Here is a 23,188-nt window from a genome sequence, read left to right on the forward strand (position 1 = left end):
TTCATATATAAATTCGGTCTTTTAGAGACATGGTCACACGTTTCATCAATCAATATATATACGACATGCTTGTCGAAGAAAGTCTCCAAAATTTGGATTTTGAAATTTATTTTCTCTTACAATATACTGTCAATCTGTTACAAAACCAACATCCATATCATCTTAAAAATTATCTTAATATGAATCCATTGATAGTAAGTTTTGTACACTAAACACATACTATATAATTTGATTAGTTACTGCAGGTTAAAAGTTGCAAAAATTGGACCTTTACACTAAATAAACTTGTTCTCACTGATAAATAAGGCCATGTTTAGTTCCCTCGAATTCCAGAATTTGGCACTATGCAAAAAGAAGATTTCCCGTCACATCAAATTTGCGGTACATGCATGGAGTACTAAATGTTGACGAAATAAAAAACTAATTGCACAGTTTGGTTGTACTTTGCGAGACGAACGTTTTGAGCCTAATTAGTCAACGATTGGACAATTATTACCAAATAAAAACAAAACGCTACAGTAGCTACAGTGTACCGACTGAATTCGGCGGCGCCGATTCAGTGGCCATCTAAACACGGCCTAAAAAGAAATTTGTTCAGCCACTTATTATCTCTCCGACACAAATTACTGTATGTAAACCCCTTTTCTGCTGTGTGCCCTCCAACACACAAGCAACAAGTCACACCACCATTCAATACCGCTGGCTCCGTGTATATAAAGAGACAGCAACACTTCACCCCCTCAAGGCCTCGACGACCCACCTGCACCTTCTTCCTCAATCCTGATGGATAACTCAGGCGAAGACCTCTCCTCTACAGCCAGCCACTCCTTCTCCGGCGACGGCGGCAGCGTCCTCCTCCGAGGAGAGCGGCTGGACGTCCTACATCGACTACTTCATGGAGACGCAGCAGCAGCAGCAGCGACGCAAGGAGGAGGTGAGCCGCCGTGCTGGTGATCCCTCCACTGACGATGCTGGAGCTGGACGACGATGCAGTTCTACATCGGAGTGCAGCAGTGATACTGGAGTAGGAGCCTCCACATGGCTGCCGGTGCTTGCCGAACCGTCGGTGGTGTCGAGAAGGTTGAGCCTCAGGGAGGGCTGGAGGAGGAAGAAGGTCATGTATGATGAGTCCTTGGAGGATACTGCCACGTCTCCTATCAGTAGCCCTAAGGTCAGAGCATACTTACAGGCTTATTATTACGTGTTACACAACAGATCTCTCTCTCTCTCTCTCTCTCTCTCTCTCTCTCTCTCTCTCTGTGTGTGTGTGTGTGTGTGTGTTTATTTTGCACATGTAAAATTTGGATAGTTTTTGGTTTGTTGGGAGATTTAGTTCAATTTTCTGGTGGAAGAAGTAAATTTTATTGTATGGTTTCAGTTGATTGAGTTGACCAGGGATTCCGATGCCACCCACCACCAGAAGAAAGTAAATTCCTGTGATGAGATTTCGCGTTCTAAGGTGACCCCAACAGAAATTCTCAACCTTTTTTTTTTGCCATTGTTCTTTTTCTCTTTTTTTTTTCTTTTGCGTGCAAGTAGTCTGATCAGAGATATATGTCTGTCTAAGCCTGGTAATCGAATACTACTTAAGTTAATTGCTGCATGTTTTATAGTTTTCAATTTATTTTGGAGGTTTCAGACTGCAGTGTTCACACTGAGTTGATAGAATAGAGACTCGTCATTTGTTTATTTAACGAGATTCATCATTAGCTTTTATATAGTTATTGACCTCCAGCAGGGCACATAAAAGAACAATTTTTATTAAAAAAAATAATAATCACACTTTAATATACATTCTCCTGTATTTACAGCGGAAGAGTACAGGCAGTGATGTAAATGGGGCAAACACAACAATAGACACATCAATCAAGGAAGATAGCGCATATGACAACAATGAGCTGATGAGGAAGAAGGGCCTCTGCTTGGTCCCTATGTCTGCTTTCCACGTATAGCTGATGCCAATAAATTCATTGGTTGCTGGCTGATTGCATAAGTTAGCACCAACACCCTATACACATGCATACATGCATGTACACATTAGTTAGCACATATGAGAAAAGGTAGAGAGTCTTGTGAAGGCGTGGGGGCTGGGTACATTTCTTTTGTGAAGGTTAGCTATTCCGTTCCTGTTTATGAAAAGAGTACAAACTTCACATATGAGAAGGTACAACTGTGGGTTTGATGTTAGGTGAGACATCACAACGCTATGTTAGATATGGGGTCTATTCCATCTTGTGAACATTAGTTATTCTGTTCATGTATGAGCTAGTTGTTGATCTATCCTGTTCTTCCTTCCTCATTTTAGTTTCATGATGATTTCATGACCAACATATACAATTGAAAGTGCATAACACGAAAACGACATGGTATCAGGATATGTTTTAAATGGAAATGGCTTGATTGCATGAAAACGAAAAGCGTCCAAAATCCATGTATGTATAGAAGCTGTGCACGCATGGGGGCACGCGCATTTGTCGGGCAAAAATTTCCCATCGTTTTCAGGTGGACCTAGCTTGGTGTCAAAATCAAGCAAATTAAAATCGACACATAGAAGTTGAAGATAAAATTGTATACAAAGTTGTAGGTTGAAAAGGTAAAAAACAAACTTAGTGAGATTTGACGCAATTCAGTCTCTTGTGGATCTTTTAGTTAAATAATTATCTCCCCATGGCCCACACTCTTGAATTACATAGTGAATTGCCCTTGTTTGAGTTGAATTGGTCAGTACATGCAACTTAGTATGGTATCAAGGCTAGAAGGGGAGTGTTGAAATATAAAGTAAATTGTCCACCTTCCCTATTAGCTTAAGTTTTTTAGTTGAATATTGATCGGTGCATATAACTCAATACTACCAAAATGTATATAGGTGCCTTAAAAGTAACCGTGCTTACCAAAAAGTTCAATTTGTTGCTGGAGTCATTCTCATGACAAAGCTATATGCCAAACATACTCTTCATTAAGTGGGTGTGTTGGACGCACTACCGGATTCAGTGGCTTTGCCGAGTGCCAGAGGCACTCGCCAAAGGCTTTGCTGAATGCTGCACTCGGCAAAGGCCATTCGGCAAAAAAATAGGCCAGCAAAGGCGTCTTTGTAGAGTGTTTTTTGTCGGGCACTCGGCAAAGCCCGAGTGTCCGACACTCGGCAAAGTTGGAACAAAAAAAAACCCAAAAAAATGGAATTTTTTTAATCGGTGGAGGCCCCCACTGGCCAGTGCCCGCCCATCTCCGGTATTTTTCTGGCCCATCTCCGGCATTTTTCGCGTAAAATTCGCGGCTATAAGGCCGGCGGGATTCGAACCGGCGACCTCTCCCTCGCGCGTCCCCTCCTCTAACCACTGCACCACACTGTCACCTATGTCTGGATTCCATTTTGGTTCCCACATATTATATTAAACTGAGTGTAAATTGCTTGTTTGAGGCCCTAAACGAATTCACATAAAAAAGTTGTAAACTACAAAGTTTCATAACTTTTCGAGATCTACACTTTTAGTTTAGGAAGTTTTTCTATCCGAGGTCGTTTACAAAATTTGAATTAAAAATTTTGACATTCAAACGTAGTTTTGCACGACAAGATGATTTCAAATCAAAAAGTTGTCAACTACAATGTTTCATAACTTTTCGAGATCTACATAGTTTATTTTGGTTGTTTTTCCATCCGAGGTTGTTTGAAAAGTTTGAATTTTAAATTTTTAAAATTCAAACACAGTTTTGCATGACAAGATGATTTCAAATAAAAAAGTTGCCAATTACAAAGTTTCATAACTTTTCGAGATCTATAAAGTTTATTTTGGTTGTTTGGTCATCTATTCATCCGACAAGGTCGTTCTAACATTGTTCACAAATCTTATATATCTCTCTTGTAGTTTCATAAACTACAAGAGAGATATGTTAGATTTATGAACAAATTTACTTTCACTTTGTTATATGAAGAAAAGACCAAAACAAACATTGTACATCTTGATGAGTTATACAACTTTGTAGTTGAAAACTTTTTCATTTGAATTAATTTACTGCTTCAAAATGTGCTTTAAAATTTTCTTTGCCTAGTGTCGAAAAAAAATACTCGGCAAAGAACTTCTTTGCCGAGTGTCAAAAAAAAAACACTCGGCAAAGAGCTTCTTTGCCGAGTGTTATTTTTGCCTGAGTGTTTTTTTTTCCACACTCGGCAAAGAAGCTTGCGAGTGCCCGAAAAAAAACACTCAGCAATCCACTTGGCACTCGGCAAAGAGCCGGTCTCCGGTAGTGACGAGGGATTATATTGTTCTAAAGTTCTCAGATTTTTGTAAAATTCAAACAAATACTTATAGGATTTCAATTTAAATTTGACCGGCAGGAGTTAAATCCAAAATTTTCTCCATCTAAAAAAACATATCTAGAAGTTTGAACTGAGTTAAATCCAAAGGTAGCAGGTAACGCACTGAAAAATTCTTAGTCAACGAGGACTAATCCGTTTCTGTTCAGTTTCTTAACTTAGCGAGGTTATAATGAGAAACACACTGCATGCTATAACTGCAGTTTCTCTCTCTCTCTCTCTAGCTAATTCATTGACTTGCAAAACTTATGTTTTGCCCATAATGAATTGTGGATTGGGACTTCTCCCTGCTTAGGTTTGGTTCCAACATATATAACAACGAAATATGCTGAAAGTACAGGGTTTAGCTTGAACAAGAGTATGAAATGAACTTTTTGATTGGAAGTGTTACAAATCACCACAAAAATGTCTGCCGCGCTGATAACATGAATGAATGAAAGCGATTTCAGAATCTCTTTGCATTAACAAGATTCTTGGAGTAGCCTTTTTTTTCTGCGTGACATGCTTGGGCTAGCTTAGGTAGTAGCTCGTACCAGGAGTAGAGCAGCTAGAGCCATGTGCCGGAGCAGGTAGGCAGTTGAGAACAACAAGGTCGGTACTGTGTCAGTTGGTCCTTTTTTCAGACTTCTTTTCTGACTATGCATATTGGGCTATTGAATTCCATTCTTGACTTGAATCTACCGGCAAACACAACCACAAACATTTCTGACTATGCATATTTTCTTCAACTCTGCCAAACTTCGTTCACTAGCTGATTTGACTAGCTATGTGCACTTATATGAACAAAACATGATTTCAAATTAAGAAAGGTATACAAGGGTGTTCAGTTTTATACAACTAAAACATGCACATATACAACCTGTTCGGCTGGCTGGGCTGGATCGTGGATTATTTACTACTGGCTGGTTTGACTGGTTTAGTGTGAGAAAAAAATAATGTTCCAACTTATAATACAATCGTTTACGATCGTTTACAGCCTGCCTCCCTTCACTCAACAGTATAAATAGTTGATGTTAGGACAAAGCAAATGAACAATCGCTTAGTTTTTATGGAGCAGTTAGTTTTTTTGTCCTAACGTCAACTACTATTGTGAGGGAGCAAGCCAATAAATAGTATATCTCTATGAGGAAATAAAGATATGTGCATAGCTTTATTTTTTTATATAGGATACGGAGTATATGAAAAAATAAGGGTGCATGTAACATGCATTTAATTCTTGTTTTTGTATGGTAAAGGAGTGTATAGATTGTTGCTTAGAAGCGGGATTGAGAAAATGAACCACATCCTCCCCCGACTAAGATAGAAATTAATTTCTTTAGAGTTGGTGTAAGTCAATTGAAAAGCTACCCTAGACCACATGTATGCTAAGCCCTCAAGTATGATTTCAAAAAAAAGTTGCTTGTTTTTCTCCATATTCAGAATCTTTAGTTTCGGTAGCAGAGTCCCCAGCAGCTTCAAAGTCTTGCGGTTCAATCCTTCTTGTTTCTTTGTTTTTCTTTATGAGGGAAGGTTCTTCTTCCTTCTAATGATAGCAACTTTGGTTGCAGTTTGTTTCGCGACAGTGTCATCCTTCACGTCACCATAGATGTCTTCACATTGATTGACCATAAAGCCAAGAGTTATTATGGTATACTTTCTCTGTACTGAAATACAATGGATTTGAGTTTTTTCTAAGTCAAATTACCCTAAGTTTGACTAAATTTACGTTAAAATAATATTAACATATATGACCTCAAATAGGTAAACTATAAACATACATTTCTTATATCTAATGACGCTCATTTGATTTCGTAAACACCGTTAATTGTTTCTAGAAACTTGATCAAACTAATTAGGTTATATAGTTTGACTTAGAACAACTCAAAATTGGCTAATTTCGTGATGGTGGGGGTATGGTCCTTGGATATTTGATGATATTTCCAGCTATAAAATGTGATGTTACATGAATCGTCTATCACTGACAAAATTGGCATATGATAAAACATAATATTGCACCCTTTTGCATATATGATTGCTCGTAATTGCAGTTCAAATGATATTTTGATGTCATGCCCTACCCTTTTGGGCACCTTCGAAAGACAGAACTGCCAAATCTTGTTGACAAAGTCCATTGATGGGCACGCTTACCACTGAAAAATATTATTGTTCAATTCTGGAATAAATCTTGAAACAATACTAGCATTTGTGCCAAGTCAACAACCCAAGTGGATAGAGGAACCTAACTAATTGAGCTATGCTCAATTTGCCATGCAAGTCAACTCGCTAGTTTTTTATATACACCAACATTTCTATTAGCATATAACATTCTTGGGAAACTCTAACTTTAATGCTTTTCTTGAAAAATCCATAATGGAGATTGAGAGGGGAGAGAGAGAGAGGAGGAGGAGGAGGCCTGTACATATATAAATACTATCCATTTTCTACTAGTTTTTTAAGAATCCAGACAAACTAACAAATACAAATTTGAAACATAATGAAGATGGGCACTTCTGGCATCTCCTGGATATTAAGAGCCTACCATTAAAGCTATACATAATTATTCACCTCTTCCATATATAAATTTTCTGGCAACCCTACTACCACATTCCCCTGTCTCTATAAGGTCTCTCTCATTGACGCATCGAGAGTGCCACCTCCATCTCCTCTTCTCACTGTCCAACTCTTCCACAATTATCAACCATCACAAAACATTCATCTTTCCTATCAACCTCATCGATGCTCGTCTCAACTTTCCCTTTACCTGGACTACTCATATATATATATATCCCTCTTTCAAAGTCATTAATCATAAAAAACCTATAGAAAATCCCATTGTCAAACCTGATGGAGTCCGATCGTGGGAAACAACAGTCTCATGGCAAGAAACAAGGTGAACATGGTGGCATGATGCATGATTATGATGGCAATAAAAATGTGTCAGGTGGAAAAAGCCAAGAGTCTAGTAATAAGGAACACGAGTCCAATAGAAATAAGCACGAATCACGTAGAAAGAGGTAAGGCATACTCCTATAAAATCTTGGCTTCAAATTCAAGTTAAATCTATGTATACATGTTTATTTGACTTCTGAAGATATGTTTATGCTTAGTACCTTCATGCACATGAGTTTGAGCAATTTCACAATAAAATAATATTAAGTCAATATTATTAGGAATTATACCATGAAATTTGTAGAGACTGATGAGTTGCACTATCATACCATGATGATTATGTCATTTCTTTCCAATATAAAAAGTTTTCTTAACCCTCAATTGATAGAATAGAATTTTGTATGTGGAATTCCTTGCCACACGTTGTGTAACATCCATTTGTAATGCTTTATGTCTAGTCCATTTTGTGTGTTATTGTTATGTAAATAATTCTTTTTCAAATCCAATTTTGTTTCTCCACATATCTAAAATATAGAATAATTCTATAAGAATTGAAAACAAAGTGTTAACTTAGGAATGCATTATTCAATATATTTATAGCATTTTCTCCCATTGTGAGATATATATCTCAAATTTTGGCATGTAATAACGTGGAACATTCCTTACATTATGTTGGGCTGATCAGTGTTATATGTCTAGATTAATTAATTATTTGTATTGCTATTTTAGTAGATGTTTGTTGTTTACCCAATAAGAAAAGGCCATTATAAAGAGAAACAATGTTATTAGATAGAGTTAGTCTTTACATTTTATATTCTTTTAGCCATTGGATCTTGCGGCATTTCAAACACATTCCTCCCTTTTACCCCTAACTCCATCTCTTTTATCTTTATCTCCTATACCTTATCTTCTTTCTACACTGACACTAATAGCATATACCACTCCTAGCCTTGTTGCCACTACCAATAATCAATTACTGCTACCTCGCTAGAACCAAAGATAGGTCCGTTGGTGCACACTACATTAGATCCTCCCTATTGGGACTCTTCATCCATCCTAACTCCCCAACATGATTTCAAAAAAAATTCCCCTACCATGTCATCCTACTCCATCTCCAATGTTTTTTTGGAGCTAGATTCTCTCCACCCACCACCACCAAGCTAGTGACAACAAAATAACACCCCTACAACAAGTGGTGGAGGTGAACCAAAATTAAGGGAAGGGGGCAATTTTAAATGGTAGTATTGTAGATATCAAAGCTTCTCAACTCAGGGCTATATGTCTACATATAGCTGTAGTCCTATGAAGCATCAGACATTTTCTGACTGAACTAAATCTTTTTTGAAGAAGGGGTGGATGCCCATTTCATCTCCATGAGCTTACACCCCTGCTTATAAGCTCATCCACTGATTGAAGGTTCTTCATTGCTAGAGCCTACCTCTTATTACCGCCACGATAACTGACTTTTGTCCATACTATTATCTCTAAATTCATGGGCATGTGCTAAATCCCTACCCCCCAAGAGCCATTAATCCTCCAAACCCATCCTTAAGCCCAAACCAAAACACATAAATCTAATTTCAACATAATTTAGGTGATATGGATCTGCGTGATATTAGTCACTTAATCTAGCAAGCTCTATAAAAAATAATTCCTTCTCACGTGGAACAGGACCAAAAAATTGTACCCCATTTGACAAAGTTAAAAAAGTCATCCTCACATGTTTTACAAATTTAGGTCTAGAAAGTTTAGCAGAGTCTGCATAAACTTTTAATTAAGCACGAACATTACCAAAAACCCTTCTTTGTTTCTTCAAAGTAATGTCCCCTCCCCCTTCTTCCCCAAAAACATCTTCATTGCACGGCATGGCCTATCACGACGAAGATCCCACAAGGGATTACTAAATCACTACACCATACAATTATGTGGATGGATTTATATATACATTCATCTGTTTAATTTGCATGTAAGTAGTACAACCCTACTGCATGATTAATTGCAATCTCTTATTTTTTATATAGCAAGTTTTCTTAGTCCTTATATTCTAAACAATGATTCATTTAATAAATTCCTTGTTGCATCTTGTGTCTCACCCATTTGAAATGCTTTGTGCCTAATCCATTTGGATGAGGTAAATCCTTCTAAACTTTTCCTCCCCTGCAATCCTTCTAAAAACACATTGACATGAGGAAAATCCTTGCCCCCTAAATCAAGAATGTGTCAACTCTCAAACCCAAATCTCTAATCCTAACCTCTAAATCTTGTTTAAAATTTTCCTATTCTAGTCCATTTGTAGTGCTTCGTATTGAGTCCATTTGTCTTATGTGCCTCATGTGTATAAATAATAGGGAATTGTATATAATAGTCAACAAGTTTTGCCTTTTGTTGTCAAATCCATTTTCAATCCTTTTTGTTTGGTTTGCTTGTTGTTGTAAAAAATTTGTCACACTTTTTTTTGTACTTTTCCCTTACCACATACTCTATCGTGGAGCACCAATAACCTCTGCATGCTTCATCAACAAACTAAAATCATTTGTGTCTACTCCAGTAGTGACATCCAAACTTACTGATCACCATAAGTTAAACGACCATTGAGTATCAACCTTGCCCTAAATGGTAAGAAAAGTTGAAAGGAAGAAGTGACGGGTTGCAATTGGTACAAGAAGTGCTCCGATGAAAGATCTCTAGCTAAATCCTTAAATTTCTTTGTTTTCTTCCTCTTTGAGATATGGAAGTTTTGAAGATTTTTAAAAACAAAGTTAATGTATCATGTTGTGAACAGGTGACTTGTATGTTGCTTAAAAGTTAATCACTTTTTGTAACCGTTGGACATAGATCCAACGGTCTAAATCATGCCCCTTTAACCTAAATCCTAATCTATTTCCTCCTACTCTTTCGTTATGCCGCCGCCGCCGCCGCTTGCATGGACCCTATATATATATTGCTCACCCTTGATGTGTGTTGCCTCACTTCGTCTCGTCGGCGTGCCTCTCCCTCTCCACCCTCTTTACCATGATAGCACCCTTGTTAGCTTCTATACCGTCGATGATTGAGTCGAGCTCCCTCGCTGCCATGGTCACCGCCCGGCTCCGATGGCCCTGCCGTCTCCACCAACCGTTGACAGGCTCCCACCACTTGGGAGAGGTAATCACTGCCTCCTCATTGTTCTGCCTACCACTATTGTTCTGAGGTGAATTTTTCCATCCTCTAACAAGGGTAAATACCTCATCCCAAACCCTAATCCTAAATCCCAGTCTGGCAGTCCTGTTCTTTGAGGTATCTAATCTCATTTTTTTACTCTAGTGTACTGTAAGGAGCAAATCTGAAAATCAAATAATGAAAAAATGGCTTAAAGCCTGTTTGGAAATTGGAGCGCAGACATTTTGTTGTTCCTATGTTTTTTTTAAAAAAAAACAGACTGATTCGTGTAAAATTTCATTCAAAATTCCTGTCTTTCGAACATGCACTGAATTCTATTGCCCAGACCCCTTCCTATGCTTGCCCAAACCCACAAAACCCTCGCCGTTGCGCCGCAGCCCGGTTGCCTCTGCGGCCGCCGCGACACTAACGGTCTACAACTGTACACCAGAAAGGCTGCAGAATTCAATTCCAGCAAATTCCAGCTTTTGTTGTAGCTTGATTTGAGATTCGATTTGAAGTCTGAAAGCCCCTTCCAATTTGCTAGTCCTCTATTTAATCTCTGCTGTGCTGCGTTAAATCCCTAAACAACACAGTGCGGCGCCGCCCCAGCCACGCCGTAAGAGGTCGCCGCGTGAGGTCACCGTCCCCGTTGCTGCCGCCTCTAACCCGAAGCCCAGGCCGCCGCCGGTGCATAACAAGGAGAATCAGGCGGAGGGGGAAGCAGCAGAGGAGGGGGGAGCAACTGAGGAGGGGGAGAAGTACCGGCCGGAACCGGAAATCCTGCCGCTGCCGCCGGCCATGGCGAAGCTGGGCCCGGGACAGGGGCTCGGGTGCGAGGCGGCGGAGGGGTCGCTCGTGCCCAGCCGGAAGCGGGAGTACAAGCCCTGCGGCAAGCACACTGAGGGGAAGCGCCCGCTCTATGCCATCGGGTTCAACTTCATGGACGCGCGCTACTACGATGTCTTCGCCACCGTCGGCGGCAACCGAGTAAGCCATCGATTGCTCCCTCTTGTTGTCCTTTTTTGTTTCTTCCTGAGGTTTGGGGAGTTCTTGATGGTAAATGACTAGGTAAATCTATGATTTTTGGTGATTTTGGTGGTCGGTTTTAGGAAGCGGAGCGCTTTTGTTTCAAATTCGATCTAAAGCTGAGACATTCGGTTATTTTTTATTGGGGATTTGAGGTTTTGTAATATTCCGAGTATTGTGATTTGTTTTGCCGAAACATGGAGTTTGCTAGTTCATTTGATGAAAAGCTGCAACCTTTGACAGAGAAATTGTTATCATTGGGGAAAGTATAGTGAGGTGTGGGCAATCAGATAGTACCGATATTACTTTGATTAATGATTATAAGATAATCTTTTAATGTCCATGCTGCTTTCACCTGCTTGTGTTGAGAAGTCTCTTATCTTGCCTCTTGATCTTGCAGGTGACAACTTACCGCTGCCTTGAGAATGGTAGTTTTGCTCTTCTACAAGCTTACATTGATGAGGATGTAAGAAAGACAATGCCCACTGCCTTTTCTTGCTGATTTTAAGTTTGATAGTGTGCTTTCTCTAATGCTCATGACGCCTATTTACCTCAGAAGGATGAGTCATTCTATACTCTAAGCTGGGCTCGTGACCATGCTGATGGCTCACCACTGCTGGTGGCAGCAGGAAGCAATGGGATCATTCGGGTCATCAATTGTGCTACAGAGAAGTTAGCTAAGGTAAGGTACCCTTAGACTTGTATGTGTTCCTATGGCAAACTTGAATGAAGCTTTACTTGCATATCAATAGTTCAGTTGTTTAGTTGGCAGATACCACTTTATCTATGGTATCTGATCCAGAAGGTCATTTGAATTTGCTTTAGTTAAGGACTGTTGCTTGCTATGCATTAATACCATTAGCAAACTGTACCTTTTGCCTACAGAATATTCTGGATATTGAATACATCAATATGTCCGTTATAGACTTTTAGTCAAGACACATCAACCTAGTGTATCTATTTTTACGTTGTACGTATTGGCAAGAGATTGGGCATGCTAATAAATACTATCCCCTATACCATTTATTAGGACGTGCACTGTGTGTCTTATTTGGTAGTTCTGTTTACGGGATTCTGCAGAGCTTTGTTGGCCATGGTGACTCAATAAATGAGATAAGAACTCAACCGTTGAAGCCTTCGCTCATCATTTCTGCAAGCAAGGTTATGTGATAACCTGTTCTTATGTTCAATGTACCTTTTCTTTTATAATTGTTCTGAGTTTTAACACCATTTCATATGACATTATCGAATAGGATGAATCTGTTAGGCTATGGAATGTCCATACAGGGATCTGTATCTTGATATTTGCTGGAGCTGGAGGTCATCGCAATGAAGTGTTGAGTGTTGTAAGTAGTGCCTGCTTATTATTATGACATTGTTTTAGAACATTACTTGCTTAAAGTGCCTTGATTATACCATTCTTTCAGCTTCTGATGTTATCATTTGTTATTGAGTGTTACATCAGGGATAAAATAAGACTCCCTAATGACTGCTACTGCTTTTGTACTTCAATTACATTAGGCATAAAGGTACTGATGAATACATTATTTTGTCTTAAGGACTTCCACCCTAGTGATATTGAATGCTTTGCAAGTTGTGGCATGGACAACACTGTGAAAATCTGGTCAATGAAAGGTTAGAAAGCTACTTCAAAGTTGCTTCATGTTTGCATTTGCATGTTGCATGCCATTGAGTTTGCCAATGTTGTTGCAGAATTTTGGCTATATGTTGACAAATCATATTCATGGACTGACCTTCCATCAAAGTTCCCAACAAAATATGTCCAGTTTCCGGTATGTTAAACATTCATAATTATCTTTATCCAGTCTCTTGTAAATCCCTGTTGGTGTTTAGTCCTCATGCCATCAGACTGACCTGTTTCTTTTGTTTCAGGTCTTGATTGCTGCAGTACACTCTAACTATGTTGATTGTACAAGATGGCTTGGTGACTTCATCCTATCAAAGGTGAAATTTCTGATTCGTTAAAATGGATACAAATTTCTGTAGCACAGTTGTCACTCTTTTGTTGGTTTGACATGCCACTGTCTGGTTCATCTATGGCTGTACTGTGCAAGTGTTCAGTTTTCAATCTTTTTTCTCAGTGCCTAATGAGGGATCTGATCTGTGAAAAAATTCTATTTGCAGAGTGTTGACAATGAAATTGTGCTTTGGGAACCAAAGACAAAAGAACAGAGTCCTGGGGAGGTAATTCAGTTTAACTTTCCCAGAATTGTATACCTATCATAATGCCATATACTTACCTACAGTTGTAAACTATTTCCAGTGATGTCTTAGATTTCAAGGCACTAACTGCCCATATTAAATATATTCCACTGAAGTAATATGATTTTCTGTTGCCTCATAGGGAAGCATTGATATTCTTCAGAAGTACCCTGTCCCAGAATGTGACATCTGGTTCATCAAATTTTCATGTGATTTTCACTTCAATCAGTTGGCGATAGGTAATATCTCTCATCAGGATTGTTTCTGACACAGAAGTTTTATTTAAGATTTTTTTTTTTTTTGCTTTGTAAAATTTCACACACCACAAGTTGTTTTGATGTTTTTGAATGGCAATCTGTTAACACATATATATGACCTTTTTCCCCATAGGAATATTTGCTGATCAGATATCTGCAAATAAATTCAGATGTGTTTGATTATATTTTGAGATACAGGAAAAGTTGACTGCTCTAATAACCATCCACTACTTCAAACAGGCAATCGTGAAGGAAAAATATACGTGTGGGAAGTACAGTCCAGCCCTCCTGTCTTAATTGCTCGGTAATTTTTACTGCAAGATTTCAGTTATTCTTGTCTTCCACTTGTATTGTTGCTGAATTAGTAACTGTTATGCTTCTGGATGCGAATGCTTCATCATTTTCAGGCTGTATAATCAGCAATGCAAATCGCCAATAAGGCAAACTGCAGTGTCCTTCGATGGAAGGTACCTCACTCTAATGCTCGCTATGGTGTACTGTCTATTCTAGCATTTGTTTTTTTTTTTTGTTTTTGTTCTGCTTGAGAAATTCTCAATAGCATGTCATACGCTTGTGCATTTTCTTTTTCTGTTTCCATGGTTGATTGATAAAATGTGACCACGTCTTCCTTATCTAGCACAATCCTTGGAGCTGGTGAAGATGGCACCATATGGCGATGGGATGAAGTGGATCATCCGAGCTCCAAAAACTGAAACCAGTGTTGCTGCTCTGCCACCAGTGGTAATGCTGGACTGATGGTTACCCTCGGCTGGGGTTGTGATCCGTTGGTGGAAAGTGCCACCTGGTGGTTTTTTAGTCAAAATGGTTGGTATTAACTGAATGTTGAATGTTGGCTCATCGAATGTTGTAAGTTGGGATGCTTGTGCTGGTACTTTGCTCCGTGGACAAGTGAACTTAATTTGTTGCAACTTTGGTAACCGTTGTTATCCGTTTGTTCTTGCAATTCTAAAAAAAGAGCAAATTTCAGGATACCTGTTTTTATTTTCCAGTACATGAAAACTAAGTTTTAGGCTTGCTTTTTAAATTACTCCTTTTTAAAAAAAAAAAACTGGATTTGTACTTCAACGATGCATTCCTTGTTCATAGCTTTACTTTTGAAGTCTTGATAGCTGGGTCTAAAGTTACCATGCCCACTAGTATCAGAAGCCGTGTGAAATGTTATTTGTGGAATGCATGTACAAACCCACCTAAAGTTACCCTTCTGTTAGGTTATTGAATGTTTACTTACTGTCACATGGAAATCTTCGAATTGCGACCCTGAACAAACTCGTCATGGAAGAGACTTGACCGAAACTAGGACTGTAGCATTAGCAAGCTGCACAACAGCTCCTTCCAAAAAAAAAAAAAAGCTCCTTCAGTCTGTCAGGCATGTTTAGATCCTATATAGCTAATAGTTAGTTGAGATCCCATATAGCTAAGTTAGCTGTTAAAAAATAGTTAAGGTCTTGTTTGATCCTCGATAATAAATTAGATAATATCTTATCTACCACCTAGCTAACAATTACTAGCTATTTAGCTGGTTTCTTCCTGCTAACACAACTAAATAATGTTTTACCTACCACCCATCTAACAATTACGGGTTATTAGCTGGTTTCTCCTAACTAACACATCTAAATAACCTCTTACTTACCACCCAGCTAAGAATTACTAGTAATTAGCTACTTTCTCCCAGCTAACACAGCTAAATAATCTCTTACCTACCACCCAGCTAACAATTACTTGTTTTTAGTTGGTTTCTCCAAGAAAAAAAATCTCTTACCTACCACTCAGCTAATAATTAGTAGTTATTAGCTGGTTTTTTCCAGCTAACACAACTAAATAATCTTTTACCTACCACCCAGCTAACAATTATTAGTTATTAGCTGGTTTCCTGGCTAATATAGCTAATAGTTAGCTGGTTATCCAAACGGCCCCCATTCACGTGCCGTTCGCTAGTCTGGAAGTTCCAGACCAGCCGGTTGCTCCCTCCTCATATTTTACTGTTCACAAAACCAGCCGAACAGTATTTCTCTCTTAAACAACCAGCTAGCGAACGGGCCTCAGTATCTCTGTGCCCCTTTGGGAGCGTGTCAGCTCATGCTTCCACTGGATGCTATGGCTTGCATCGATCTTTCTACAGCCACAGGCCGCAACAACTTTCTCCCGGGGAACCAATAGTAACCACTCAATTTGAGCATCGATCTTTCTACAGCTACAACCATTTAGTAACTAATTCAGTTTGATGCTCAACTGCTAGAAACAGCCTCAAATTTGTCTATCCCAGTTGTGATGGAACCGGTCACTAAGGGCGTGTTTATTTCCCTGCATCAGGGTGGCCCGTTCATCTGAAATGGACCTAATTTGATAGAGACAGGCACAATAGCTGCACTGAATAGGATGTTGGCTGGCCTAAGTAAGCCTTTATTTGTTTGCCTACACCTACACTAGAGGTGGCCTAAGTAAGCCTTTTTTTTGTTTCTTGAGAGCCAGGCCAAAGGGTGCTTTGAGGCCCATGCTGGCTGGGCTGGAAAGCTGGACCAGGAAAACAAACAAAGAGAAGCTGCAGCTGGGGAGCTTGGCCCATGCTGGCCTGAGCCAGGCAAGCAAACACGCCCTAATACACTTCTAATGCTATCTTTTAACGTTAAATGACCTAGGGAATTTGTGCTCAGGGCTTTTTATGCTCATTAGCTCAACCAAAGGGTTCCCAATATGGCTACAAGTTCATGTTTTCATAAGTACTCCCTCCGTTTCAAATTATAAGTAGTTCTGGCTTTCCTTAAAACATGAGACTGGATTCAACATGGCTTCAACAATTCAGACTTAGGATTTTCATCAATATGAGACTGGATTCAATTTTAGTTTCGGTTTTTGCAAGCCTAACAATCTTTTGAAAACACAAAACATTATAGTGGGTCTAAGTTCATGCCATTTCACTAGAACATTACTACATGTTTTATATATAAGGACAACACAAGTTTTATACAAATTTGCTTAATAAATAGCCTTAACCAAGACATTAAAAATTAAGAGCATGGTATGAATCACTTATCTCCTAAGGGTTTGACCAAGTATTTTTATGTTGACAACAAGCTTAAGCAACACACAAAACATGCAACGAAGGAGAATTATGATGCTCACGATATGATTATGAATTTAATTTAAAGGCTTAACACCGAGGGTGTTACACCATATTTTGTGAACTCAAGTATTATCTAACTTTTATTCACTGTCAGCAGCAGTGGCAAATCACTAAGCTCCTTATTATCTCCATGGACATGCGGTAAGAAGTCCCAAGAAATAGTTGGCTCAAATAAGACCGAGGCGTCCATCTTCTGTATCCATTGTGGTGAAAAACAAAGAACACCACATTTGTCTTTCTTACATTGCTTATGGTGAAGCATTCACTCGTCATGATGCATGATCAGATTTATGCCTTAGTGACTGTAAGGACCATGATGCCTAAGAGAGAGGGGGGTTGAATTGGGCAACTTAAAAATCTACTTCTAACTATAGCCTCTAATTTTCACCTTAGCAAAACCTATGCAATAAGATAAACTATCTAAACGTGCAACTACAGTTTTGCTAGTGTGTTGCTATCTCTACCGTAAAAGAGTTATGCAACCTAGGTTCCAATACTATCAACTAGCCTATCAACTAAGCTAGTAAAGGTAAAGCACACAACCAAGATTGCAATACAATGAGGAAGCTAAAGATGAGGTAGAGATGCAAACTTTCGTTGATGACTTTGGTATTTTTACCAAGGTATCAAGAAGCAGCAAGCTTCCCCCTAGTCCTCGTTAGAGCCCCTCGCAAGGAAGCCCTTGCAAGGGCTAAGCTCTTGGTCCTGGTAACTTCGTGGATAGCCTCGGGTCTTCCACACGCACAAGTGGGTCTCTGATGTGTCTTCCGGCAAGGCTCTCCCGGACCGCTCCTCGCCATCATTACTATCAAGCTTTTGGCTAAAATGCCATGGGCCTTGTTCCCTCCGGTACACTGTGGCGGCCACACCACAAATGCAGTTGGCATGGTCTAGCAAGACTACTAGCCCCGCTGAGTACAAATGCGGTGAGCGCAAGCACCTTTGATCAAGAGGTGTGCAAACCTCACTAGCAACTAAGCCTAAGCCTAGAGCAAGCGCATAAGCGGTGGTCTAACTAGTCTAAGCACTTCGAAAAAGCACCTACATTTGTATCACCAAGCACTATACAAGTGGAGACCTCTAAAATGGTGTATCAACACCACCCCACACAAGTTTCCCAACTCCTTCACATATGAAATGGCCGGTTGGGGGCTTATTTATAGCCTCCCCAACTCCAAAGAGCCGTTGAACTGCTTGCTGCTCTCAGGCAGAGCCTGGCGATCCCACTACTCATCATGGTGGTCCCACCGTGAGGCATGCCAATGGCTGACTGGCGCTCCAACGGTCACCTACAGCTCCTGGCGGTCCCACTGTGAGACGTGTTGACGGTCAATAATGTCAACTATACTCTATTAAAATAATATATATTTATATTTAAAATCAATCATAAACATAGGACTAGAGGTTTAAAACTAATTATTTCCACAAGTCTTGGTGATTTTATAATTGCAGGAGAATTTATACAGAAAACAAGATAAAGCGGGCCATATTATCGCAAGGGATCAAATCCAATTACGATGAAACCAACACCACTAGGCCTTAAACCATCATTCATAGGCCCAGAGAAGGAGCTCCATGCACCTATAGGTTGGTCGACCTCCCCTGGTCCCACCTGTCGGCGCTGCACTTCTCCACCGACCTTGAGGACTAATCTCCACCCTTGATTCAAGTTGGTTTGATCCAATGGTGGGCATAGGAATTGGTGAGGATCGATGATGTAGCAATTACTTGCCCCCTACTCAATCCCCCCTATAAAAGGACCCCCAGACCCCCTCCGAGAAGGCATTCGAAGAACTCAGAATCCATTCGAGTCAGAAGAACTCGAGAGAGAATAGCTCCACATACATTCATAGCATAGTTAGTTTAGTTAGATCAAGTAGAGTTGAGCTTGTTGCTCGGGATTTTAGATCTAGTCAATGGAGGCTTGGTATAGCTCTTGTATCCTTTATATTTATCTACTTGATGACATTATTCTTTATATTACTATCTTAGTTATCATGTTCTTAGTATATATTGAGTTTATGCTTGGTATAATTAGAATTAGCATTATATCTATGCTTTGGTTCACAGAGCGCCTGACTTAGTGTTCGAACAGGTTGGGTAGCCAGATCTTGTGTAAGCATGGTGCTTATACATTATCTTGCTTGTGGAGGCATACTATACTTAGAGAAGTGTTAGATTTATGTGGCATGACACCTATTAGATCCTCTGTAGTCCACTCTCTGAGTATATGTTTAGCAGGACCAATGATCACTATAGATAGGTATATTTATATGTATGCTTGTCTATAGATGATGTCCCCATGTATAAATATAAGTTAGTCCTAATAATATTTGAGTATATACAATGATATATATGCTTTGACTTATAATTAAGATAACTTAGGAATGTAACTCACGTGTATTCTAATTAAACTAGCTATTGCATTATAGGGGTCTCTCTGAGTATTTATATTTATGCTTATCATATATATATATATATATATATATATATATATATATATATATATATATATATATATATATATATATATATATATTATCATTTGATTAATCCCTGTCTAAGAGTATGTGTTTAGTTCATTGATTCATCAAAAGTATAAGTTATCAATCTCTTATTGCTACCATCCTTCCCAGTGGTAAAATATAAATAACGATACCTAGAATACTCCTAGTAAAATGCTACAATGGTATTTCTGTGCGCTTGCAGAATTCTTTATTTTCTTATGCACCTTATCAAATATCAACAAGGCGTGCCAACTATCAACTGGCGTTCCAACGGTCGCCTGTAGCTCATGGCAGTCCCACCGCCTATCTTGGCGGTCCCACTATGAGGCACATCAATAGCAGACCGTCTTTTTCATGCTTTAGTATTTTTGGCGTAACTTTTAGCTTCGAACTCTGATTTTGATGATCTTGGACTTTTTGGAAAGCTAATGAAGAGCTCTAGAACTTTGAACTAATATCACATTAACTTTGTCTTGACTTCAATTTAATTTGTGTCTTCACGTTCGGGCTTCTTCAATGTTGTGTCTTGGACTCTTTGCTTGACTTCTAGATCTTCTACCAAGCTTCTAATGTATTCATTAAGGTGTAGATCATCTTCTCCATTTGTCCATCTCGGTCCAAGTCTGCCATGCAACCTATTGGACTACAAAATAAATATTTGCAAGCATATTAGTCCAACTTGGTCATGTCAATCATCAAACACCAAAATCCAAACTAAATGGGCCGATGGTTCATTTTCCTTACATTGACCATCAACAAATAACATGTAGAAAAATCAAATACAAATAAACACTACATCAACACATATAATATGTCATGACTGGGTCATTGTTTCATAAAAATCAAACCACAAAAAATAAACCAAACTTTTGGTTTCGAAAATCTTATACCATCTGTGTTTACCTTATATTGATGTTTTACATATGAATTGTTTGAACTTTCTGATGAATGTGATTCTTGTGAATTGAATTCAACCTTATTAAAATTTGAGCCAAAACCATACAAAATCAAAATAAATTTTAATGTGATGGGATAGCTGAAAGCTTTTGTTTGGTTTTGGTAATTGAGTGCCAACCATATGGACTAATGCCCAAAGAGTGTTGTAGCTTAGCTCAAGATTTTGGTATTTTTCCTACAAGCTTCTAAGGCTTTCTTGAGCTACACTTTTCTCATTCTTGAGGCTAGCTATTGAGTCATTAACCAAGGAATGTTCTTTAGTCAATTTTCTAATAGTGTTATTAGCTAAAGACAATTCTACGGTTAACTTCTCAACCTTCATTCTTTCCTCGGTGATAGATGCTTCTAGTGCAAGGTTTTCGTCTCTCTCTTGAGTGATTATTTCACCTTGCAACTCCAAGTATCTATTCCTCTTCTCTAATTTCTTCATTAGTGTCTTTATTTTGGTGTAGGCCTTTTTACGAAATTTTCTTATCATGCTTTCTTCAATAGCTTCCACATCCTCATCACAACTATCATACTCATCACTAGAAGGAGTGGATGAGACATGTACCTTCTCCCCCTTAGCCATGAGGCAAGTTAGAGTATAGTAGTCATTGTCGATGAGATTGGAGAAGATTCTCGGTGATGAAGCTAAGTTGGGGAACAACTTTGGCGGTGAAGCTGAATCGTGGAAGATCTTGGTTGGCGATGAAGAGTGGTGGATGGTGATGTTCACATCTCCTTTCTTCTTATTCTTCTCATCATCACTTGAGTCACTATCATCATTTGATTCCCATTCTTCACCAAGATGAGCTTCACCTCTCTTCTTATTTTTGTTCTTCTTGTCATCATCCTTGTTGTACTTCTTCTTCTTATCTTTAGAACAATCGGCTATGAAGTGACCGGTATCACCACACCCATAGCAAAACCTCTTCTTGTACCTCTTCTTTCCATCACCATAAGCCTTGCGGTTGCTCTTCTTCTTCATTAATTTTCACAAGTTTCTAATGACAAGTGCAACCTCTTCATCAGACTCTTCTTCTTCACTTGAGGAATCATCCTTCACTTTTTCTTCTCTTGATTTGAACTTTTGCCTTCATGAGCTTGAGTTGCCTTTAGGGCTGCATTCTTGTTGTATCCCATTGCACTAGAATTTTGATTATGAGCATTGATTGCATCTTCATCTAGACACTCATGATGCTTGAGCTTTAAAAGAACTTCTTGAGGTGTCATCTCATCATAACCGGGTCTTTCCATGATCATGGATGCTAGCATGTTGTTCTTGGCTCTATAAGTTCTCAACATCTTTCTAGCAAACTTGTTGCCATCTCATTCATTACTACCAAAAGCTCTTATGTGGTTAACCAATGCCATGATCCTATCAAACATTGCTTGTGTTGTCTCACCTTGCAAGAACACAAACCTTTCCAATTCACCATGAGTAACTCAATGTTGCCTTTCTTCACACTCTTGTCTCCTTCGAAAGACACTATCAAGGTTTCCCAGTCTTGCTTAGCACTTTCTATTCCATTTACTTTGTTGAACTCATCCGAACTCAAACTTGAGACAAGCAAAGATACTGGCTTGTGCATTTTGGTGGAGGTTGAGAGCTTCTTCTAGAGTTATTTCTCTATCTTCATCGGTGGGAATGATAACACTTCCACAACTTCCCAAAGTCCTATGGCAATAAGGTGTATCTTCATCTTGTAAGCCCAATCGGTGTATCTTATTCCATCAAAGTGAGGTGGCTTGCCTTGATTGACGGTAGGGAAATGCATGGATGGACCTTTGATGAGTTGTCCATAGTCAAAACCAGGTACTTGAGTAAATTCCCTTTCCTCAAACATTCTTAGCTGCTCCAACATCGCTTGCATTGTCTTTGGTTCCTTCATTCTTGCCACTAATAGCATCTTCAACCTTCTTGCTCAACTCATCCTTCAACTTGCTCATCTCATCATGCATCTTTTTTCATTTCATCTTGGAACAACTTAGCTTGCTCAGCCATCAACTCTTTGCCAATTTGCTTGGCCATCTTGACGGCATTGGCTTGCATCTTTTCGGTGTCTAACATTGTTTCTTCTCACGCGGTGAAGCGCTAAAAGAAGACCTTGCTTTGATACCAATTGAAAAGATCTAAACAATGCCTAGAGGGGGGGGTGAATAGATGTATCTAAAAATTTCTACACAAACTCAAAGTAGCTGGTCAGCAACTATCAACAGTCCCGATAGTTTGGGCCAGAACTTCCGGTGGCTGAAACTTCTGACACAAAGAGCCGACAGTTGCGACTCCTATGGGAACTACCCAATCCATGCTAAAATGAACTTTGATGAATGCAATAACTTACAACCCCACTTCCTAGTGGTAAGATAAAGTGTTAGAGTTGTTCCTTTGATGCCAAAAGGTCTCCACTTAGTAGATCGAGTCCAAACCCTAAGAGGTGCTTTGAGGGAGAAGAGAGACAACCAAATACAAATATGATAGCACAAATCACAACAACAACAACAAGCATGTGGGACACAAGGATTTATCCCAAGGTTCGACAACCCCACAAAGGAGCTCCTATGTCCTCGTTGTTGAGGTGACCACAAAGGTCGGAGTCTCTTCCACCTCCTTGCCTCTCTGAAGGAAACCACAAAGGTCACTTGAACTTTCCACTAAGAAATCATAGGTAATACAAACTTCCCAAGGCTCTTCCACAAGATGGAAGCTCTTGGGCGACGCCTAGCTAGCTAGGGGCAAGGCCCCAAGAGTAATGAACATAAATCCAACCGG

General features: G+C 39.2%; 1 protein-coding gene across 1 annotated transcript; it reads left to right on the top strand.

Moving 5' to 3' along the window:
- Positions 1–1,032: 1,032 nt before the first annotated feature.
- On the top strand, positions 1,033–14,817 carry LOC136500429 (polycomb group protein FIE2-like). The gene is made up of 15 exons (XM_066495770.1): positions 1,033–1,171; positions 1,379–1,459; positions 10,915–11,308; positions 11,748–11,813; positions 11,904–12,029; positions 12,428–12,508; positions 12,601–12,693; positions 12,907–12,982; positions 13,061–13,140; positions 13,241–13,312; positions 13,493–13,552; positions 13,713–13,809; positions 14,068–14,131; positions 14,235–14,294; positions 14,465–14,817. Exons 2-15 carry the CDS (start codon positions 1,440–1,442, stop codon positions 14,538–14,540), a joined length of 1,365 nt encoding a protein of 454 aa, XP_066351867.1. The 5' UTR covers positions 1,033–1,171; positions 1,379–1,439; the 3' UTR covers positions 14,541–14,817.
- The last annotated feature ends 8,371 nt before the right edge of the window (positions 14,818–23,188 follow it).

The sequence above is a fragment of the Miscanthus floridulus genome, chromosome 13, assembly GCF_019320115.1.
Source record: "Miscanthus floridulus cultivar M001 chromosome 13, ASM1932011v1, whole genome shotgun sequence".
NCBI classification, from domain to species: domain Eukaryota; kingdom Viridiplantae; phylum Streptophyta; class Magnoliopsida; order Poales; family Poaceae; genus Miscanthus; species Miscanthus floridulus.